Source organism: Octopus bimaculoides, chromosome 16, assembly GCF_001194135.2.
Source record: "Octopus bimaculoides isolate UCB-OBI-ISO-001 chromosome 16, ASM119413v2, whole genome shotgun sequence".
NCBI lineage: Eukaryota > Metazoa > Mollusca > Cephalopoda > Octopoda > Octopodidae > Octopus > Octopus bimaculoides.
Window position 1 is genome coordinate 48797973 of NC_068996.1, and position 8298 is coordinate 48806270.

Below are 8298 nucleotides of genomic sequence, written 5' to 3' on the forward strand. Positions count from 1 at the left end.
ATGTAAAAGAATAAATATATATATATTTATATATATATATATATATATAAATATATATATATTTATTCTTTTACATGTTTCAGTCATTTGACTGTGGCCATGCTGGAGCACCACCTTAAAAGGTTTTAGTCAGAGAAATCAATCCCAGGACTTATTCTTTTTAAGCCTAGTTCTTGTTCTATTGGTCTCTTTTGCCAAACTACTAAGTTACAGGGACATAAACACACCAACATCAGTTGTGAAGCGATGGTGGCAGGGTCAAACACAGACACAAACATAGACACATAAATATATATATACATCATCATCATTATCATCATCCTCGTTTAACATCTGCTTTCCATGCTGGCATGGGTTGGACATTTTGAATGAGGACTGGTGAGCAAGAGGCTGCACCAAGCTCAATCTGATCTGGCAAAGTTTCTACAGTTGGATGCCCTTCCTAACACCAACCACTCCAAGAGTGTAGTGGGAGCTTCTACGTGACACCAACATGAGGACCAGTTGAGTGGTTCTGGCAATGACCACACTCAAAAGGTGTTTTTTATGTGCTACCTGCACGGGAGCCAATCTGGCAGCACTGGCAACAATCACACTCAGATGTGCTTTTAACATTCCACTGGCATGTGTGCCAATCAGGCAGCACTGTCATCGGCCACGTCAGTGATTTTAATTTTGATTTCACTTGCCTCATTAGGTTTTTGCAAGCAAAGTTTATTGTCCAATGAATGAGGTGTATTCATAAGTGGGCTGGTTACATGCACTGGCATAGGCCACGGGTTATGGTCTCACTTGGCTTGTTGGGTCTTCTCAAGCACAGCATATTTCCAAAGGTCTCGGTCACTAGTCATTGCCTTGGTGAGGCCTAATGTTCGAAGGTCACGCTTCACCCCCTCATCCCAGGTTTTCCTGGGTCTACCTCTTCCACAGGTTCCCTCAACTGCTAGGGTGTGACACTTTTTTACACAGCCATCCTCATCCATTCACACCACATGACCATACCTGCGCAGTCGTCTCACCACACCACATCTGACACTTCTTAAATCCAACTTTTCTCTCAGGGCACTTACACTCTGTCATGTATGCACACTGACATTACACATCTATCGGAGTATACTGGCTTCATTCCTTTCAAGCTTACACATGTCTTCAACAGTCACAGCCCATGTTTCACTGACATGTAGCATGGCTGTTCGTACACATGCATCATACAGTCTGCCTTTTACTCTGAGAGAGAGACCCTTTCTCACCAGCAGAGGTAGGAGCTCTCTAAAATTTGCCCAGGCTATTCTTATTCTAGCAGCTACACTTTCAGAGCATCCGCCCCTGCTACTGACTTGGTCACCTAGGTAACAGAAGCTATCAACTACTTCTAGTTTTTCTCCCTGGAATGTGACAGAAGCTGTTCTCTGCACATTTTCAGTGTTTATTGCTCCTGAGCATCTGCCACATACAAAAACTATCTTCCCAATTAGCCTCCCTTTGATATTGCTGCACCTCTTATGTGTCCATAGCTTACACTGGGTACATCTTATGAAGTTTCTACCTACACCTTTTCTACAGATCGAGCGGGGCCATCTACCTGAAGAGATTTGTGATTTGTTTGCCTTCCTACTTACTAAGACTTTGGTTTTAGCTAGGTTGACTCGAAGGCCCTTTGATTCTAGACCTTGTTTCCATACCTGAAACTTCTCCTCTAGTTCTGATAGTGACTCAGCAATTAGCACAAGGTCATCAGCATAGAGGAGCTCCCAGGGGCATCCTGTCTTGAATTCCTCTGTTATTGCCTGGAAGACTATGATGAATAAGAGGGGGCTGAGGACTGATCTTTGGTGGATCCCTACCCATACTCAGAATTCTTCACTGTACTCATTGTCAACCCTCACCTTACTGACAGCATCCCTGTATATGGTTCGCACAGCTCTCACTAACCATTCATCTATCCCTAGTTTCCTCATTGACCACCAGATGAGGGATCGAGGGACTCTGTCAAAGGCTTTCTCCATGTCCACGAAAGCCAGGTACAGAGGTTTATCTTTGGCTAGGTATTTCTCCTGCAGCAGTCTTACCAGAAATATAGCATCAGTGGTGCTTTTCCCAGGCACAAACCCAAACTGCATCTCATCTAGACTGACTCTCTTCCTAATTTGTTGGGCTATGACCCTCTCCGTGACCTTAACAAGATTGTCCAGGTATCAGTGCATTACAGCTGTTTCAAACAGCTCCATTTAATCAATCAGTGCAAACATTACATCAATTTGAAATAAACCGCTCTCCTCAGACGAGTACGACCATATAAATTTCCAATATATAGGATACTCCATTATAATTTTTTTAGCAAATTATTCATCAGTACGAGAGACTAAAATAATTACATTGCTTCTTTTTGCTATAATTGCAGCAGAATGAATTTAGAGAAAAAATACCTAAAGCCTACTGTAAGTTAGAGCGGTAGAAGAAAATAATGGGGGTCAAGAAAGAGGAATGGTGATATAGCTACATTTAAAATTGTAAATATTTAATCGATACAGTTACTTCACCCCTTTTATGTTTGTCTGTCCTTGTTCATCCCCTCTTTGTAATGCCTTTATGGCAAATATTTATGAAATAAAGTAGTCTACATCCCCTTGAAATTAAAAACATTGGGAATTGACAGTTAATTTCTTGCTGTTAGTGATAAATTAATTAATGTCAGATTCTCTTCCCTACCCCTATTTTACTGTGACCATAAAACTAGCCATGTCTACATAAAAGAATATGTCTCAGAAATTACTAGGAAGATAATGATATATAGAGAGGAGGTGATAACCAGAAAGAGAAAGGGCAGGGTTAACTTGACATATGATTATCAACTAAAAGGGGCCTAAAATGGAAAAAAAAAGGGGTCACAATGAGATCTAAGTCTGGGAATTAGAAATACAGGGAGAAAAAATGTGCTTCCAAACTTAGCAAAATTTTGAAATATTAAAATTTAGAAAAAGATTTAAGGATCAAGTAAGAGAAAAGGGATAGATAAAAGCCATAAAAGTGGGGGACTTTTAAATAAAATAGAAACCTCATAATGTTTCTTCCTAGCATACTGTTAAGGTGGTCATGATAAAACTATTCAACAATGAGCCCATAATTAAATTCAGATATCATCCGAGTAGGGGTATACATTTTCTATTGAATCAAAACCAAAGATCAAGGGCTAAAAAATAAAATAAACATTTCTATGACAGGTAAACTTATTTAAAAACCATGGAAAAATATATTTATTTAAAAATTACCAACATTATAAAAAAAATCTGAAAGGGAATAAGAAGGTATGAAAATATACATAAATATATATATATATAAATATATAAAAATATATATATATATATATATATATATATATATATACATACATACATACATATATATATATATATATATATACACACACACATAAAAATATCATATATATATATATATATATATAAATGAAATATATAGTGCAATTATAAAATATAAATACCATATTGTATTATATCATAACATGATTACTATAGAGAGAAGTTACAAACCCCTTCACAATCTATAGAAATTACACCAGTATATATGAGGGTATATAGATATCCAAAATACAATAGTATAATATAAGATAAAAGAATAGATAAAATAAAATAAAAATGAATAAAAGGGAAAAAAATATTTGTATAAAATTTCAATAAAGGATTTATAGAATATAAAAATAGAAATAATGATAAGAATTTTACGTTTTGAATGCCATAAAATATATACTGAATATAAAAAGAGAAAAAAGAGAAAAAAAAATAAGGATAAGTGATGGTTGTTGTTGTTGGCACTCCGTCGCTTACGACGTCAAGGGTTCCAGTTGATCCGATCAACGGAACAGCCTGCTCGTGAAATTAACGTGCAAGTGGCTGAGCACTCCACAGATATTCAGCGTGAGACAGTGTGACAAGGCTGACCCTTTGAATTACAGGCACAACAGAAACAGGAAGTAAGAGTGAGAGAAAGTTGTGGTGAAAGAGTACAGCAGGGTTCGCCACCATCCCCTGCCGGAGCCGCGTGGAACTTTAGGTGTTTTCGCTCAATAAACACTCACAACGCCCGGGCTGGGAATCGAAACTGCGATCCTACGACCGTGAGTCCGCTGCCCTAACCATTGGGCCATTGCGCCTCCACTTATAAGTCATGGTATTCATAACAAAAGCTAATTAAAAAAAAGTAAAATAAGATAAAAATACCATTGGAAATGGTTTTATAAAATATTTGCAAGATATATTATTATAGGCACAGATGTGTGTAGAATCATACCAGTTCTTAGGGGATATATAATATACTTAAGGGAATCATGGGTTCTGGTAATCAATTATAAATATACCTATTATGATTGATTGGGAAGAAAGTCATAGAACCAAAGGGGAAATAGTGTAATCTAAGTATAGGAAGAATGCAGATGAAACAGGTAGGGGTTATAAAAGGGCAATATTACGTATAATTCCATCCAATAGAGGGTATGTTATGAAAGACATGACACCCCCAGATAATTTCTGCCACTAAATCATAGTATGATATGTATAATATTATTTGTTTCTAAAATATTTGAAGGTAACTTCGAGCCATGAAGACAATATTAGACTGACCTGGTGCCTCAACTTAAGTACCTAATTCAAGTGAATCTTAATTATTTATGTATAACTTAGATGACTTAGATATGTTTCGACCGAAGATTGGTCCAGGCCATGTCTGACTTAATAGCACCGCTTGATAGGATTATCTAAATCCTTTTTAAGTCAAGTTTTGTGATATCATGGTCCATTCAAGTAGTGAGTTCTTGTTGAGAGTTGTATCCGGGTATAGGTGGCTTATCCGGTATTCCTTGAAGAAATCTGTCTAGACTCCATTTAGAGGTGATGGGCTCCTTTTCCTCTTTGATCAGTTTTGGAGCAATGTTAAACAGGGCAGGGCCTGTTGAGGAAAAGAAATTATGCCGCAGTGTACCTATATGTTGTGATCCTGAATTGGGCAGGGGACGTATGGCCCGTGGTCCCAGCCTTGGATGAACCTTGAAGCCAATGTTCAGATCGTTTGGGCAATGCTAGTGGGATATTCTCCACATCATGCAAATGATGTACCACCTGTGGTGGCACTGGAAAGAGTAGAGTTTCAAGGCTTTAAAGCAGTCCCAGTAATCGAGATCAGTCATGCCCTTAATTTGTTTAGTGAATGCCCTCTGGGGTGATTCAATTTGTGAGATGTTTTTTTTTGTATGTGGAGACCACAGGGGACAGTAGTATTCGAGGTGTGGCCATGATATATATATATATCATGGCCAGCTCCATGTCACACTGTCCAACCCATGCCAGCATGGAAAGTGGACATTAAGCGATGATGATGATGATGACGATGAAGGAGGAGGGGGTTGTTCTTTTGTTTTGTTTTTATTCTTAAGTTTTTTTTATTTTCTGATTTATAGACCGTGAGAATGTTTTTACCTGAGATGCAGCAGTTAGAACATGGCCACATTGTGACGATTGGATCTTGTCTTGGAATCTCAGGAATGGATGGTGTTTCATCCTATTGCAGTTCCAAGTTTGGTGTGACTGCCTTTGCTGATTCTCTGGCAGCCATGTTAGACAGTGCTACCTACAAAGGTGTTCAATCCACTGTCGTTTATCCCTTCCAGATTTCTAACAGTATGTTTGCTGGCTGTGAAATTAGGTTTGTCTTTTTTATATTACGTTTTAATTTCATTTTCTTCATTTCTTTCCTTCTTGGTATGTGTGTATGTGTATGTGCATGTGTGTGTGTGTATTGTGTGTGTGTTTGTGTGTGCATCTAATTGTGCATATATATATATATATATTTATATATATATATTTATATATATATATGGAAAGATGATTTATATGTGTGTGTGTGTATATATTTGAGAGTGTGTGTATGTATGTGTGTGTATGTGAGAATGCATATGTGGGAAGGTGATGTATATATGTGTTTGTGAGTGTGTGTATGTGTGTGTGGTATGTATATATATATATATATATATATACCACACACACATACACACACAGTGTAGGCTCGAAACGTTAAAGACTTTCTCTATTCCCGAGCGTTAAACTAATACATCCATTTGTTGTTTACACCACCTGTCTTCGTCTGTTGTTTTTTTTCGTAAATTCTCCCATATATATATATATACATGTATATGTATCTGAGTGTGTGTATATATGTATGTTTGCATGTGGTGAGCAGATGTGTGTGTGTATGTGTGATTGTGCATGTATATATGCGAAGATGATTTATGTATGTGCATGTTGTGTGTATATACTTGAGTGTGTTTATGCAAGTGTGTAGTATGTATGTATATATATATATATGTGTGTGTGTGTGTGTGTGTGTGTGTGTGTATGTATGTATGTATGTATGTATGTATCTGAGTGTGGGTATCTATGTGTCTGTGTGTGCATATGCATGTAGGTATGTTGTTATGTATGTGTCCATGTATATGTATCTGTACGTATGTATGTATGTATGTATGGATGGATGGATGGACGGAGGGACGGAGGGACGGAGGGACGGAGGGACGGATGGGTGAATGGATGTAAGGTATGTATATATGTATGTAAGTTTACATAGTTTTTTCTTTCGAATTGCTCATCAGCAAAAAAAGAGCTAGTTTCTAACCTAAAAACCAGGCTCTACCATTGAAATTTAGACAGCTTCAGCATAATAGCCTAGTGTGTGCATGCATGCATGTATGTGTGTGTGTGTGTGTGTATGTGTTTGTGTGCAGGAGTGTATGTTTTTGGACATATATACATACAAAGTTGTTTATTATATTCATTGGACATAGTTATCAACATCAAAATTATTTGAAACCATACAATTTATCTGAAATAAATTAAGAATTGTCTGCTTCTTAATATCAAAGATTCAGGTGTTATTATCCAAATTTCTGTGTTAAACAATTTTTGGACATCATTCATATTATTAACATATTGCAGTCTGCATTATTTTTGAAATTCAAATGTCAGCTTCAAGTCTCCAAAGTTTTTGATATTTGACAGAATAACATATAATAAAATCAAAAATAGATAAATTAAATTGTTTTTTGATAATATGAATTTTTGTCCAGTGAAAAAAAGCAGCCAAGATGATATTTTCTTTAACATTGCTAAAAATGTACGATAAGTACTTCACATCATTTTCTTGACTTTACATCGTTATTTACTTACCTTTTTTTTTTCTTCATGAAATTAATGGGAAAAAATAAACCTCAACTTCAGTCGGTTTATTCCATTTTACGTCAGTTTCAGCAAAACATATTTAAAAGAATAGAAATTAAATTTAAAAAAACAAAAAAAAAAACACATGAAAACTAAGTCTGAAATTTTAAAAAAATCGAATAAAATACTTGTGAAAATATGTATAAATTAGTTTATTAAAAGAAATAAAAGTCAATATATTGTAAAAGAAATTTACATAGTTTCAATGTTTACACTTATTCACATAGTGTTTGAGATCTTTAATTCCAGCGTTCCAACATACGGTTGCGCTCTAGTTCATACCAGGAAATTCAAATGTGTTTACTTTGTTTACATTGTTTTGCTTTTCATACACCATACTTCCTGCGTTTAAAGTATAGCATTTCATAACACTAGAAGTGTCTTTCTTTTAATGAATTTTATTGAATTTTTTTATTGCTCTTTTCAATTTTTTTTTTTTGCGTGTGTGTATTACATAATTTTTTTTTAGTTAAGCTGCAATGTCTTGGAATCAATTATCAATGTAAGTTGAAGTATGTCTGTATAAAATGTGTGTGTGTGTGTGTATAGAGTTTTTGAAGTGGTGTACAGATATTGTATATTGTGAAATAGGAAGCAGTCAGAATTTTGGATAATTCTTTATTAGTGCTTTCGTTTGTTTTTTGAACTCGTCAAGACAAAATCAAAATAAAAAAGGTTAAAACAGAATGTTTCATTGTTCTGTTTAGAAGAAGAGAATATTGTTTTTTTTTTTATTTTATTTAGTTTTTTTTTTTGGAAAAAGGGGAAGAGAGAGAAAGAAAAGCAACTGGGGTGGGGGATAGAGAGTGAGAGAGGTTTCAGAACAATCAAGAAAGGGGAGAAAAAATAATAATAAAGGAGGCGAAAAGATAGATAGACAGACAGAGGCTTCTTTTCAATTTGATGTCAAATTCATTGAAATTTCATTACAAAGCATTTTTCTTTTTCCTTTCTTCGTTTTTTTCTTTCCATTGTATACCTATCAACATATTTGTAAATAAAGACATTTTCTCACAAG

General features: G+C 35.5%; 1 protein-coding gene across 3 annotated transcripts in view; it reads left to right on the forward strand.

The window, feature by feature from the left end:
* LOC106870606 (short-chain dehydrogenase/reductase 3) overlaps positions 1-8298 on the forward strand; it is a 91301-nt gene that overhangs the window by 59987 nt on the left and 23016 nt on the right. For all 3 annotated transcript variants that reach the window (XM_052973739.1, XM_014916738.2, XM_014916737.2), the window contains exon 4: positions 5468-5712. In XM_052973739.1, coding sequence (XP_052829699.1) covers positions 5468-5712 — 245 coding nt within the window. The remainder of the gene's footprint in view (positions 1-5467; positions 5713-8298) is intronic.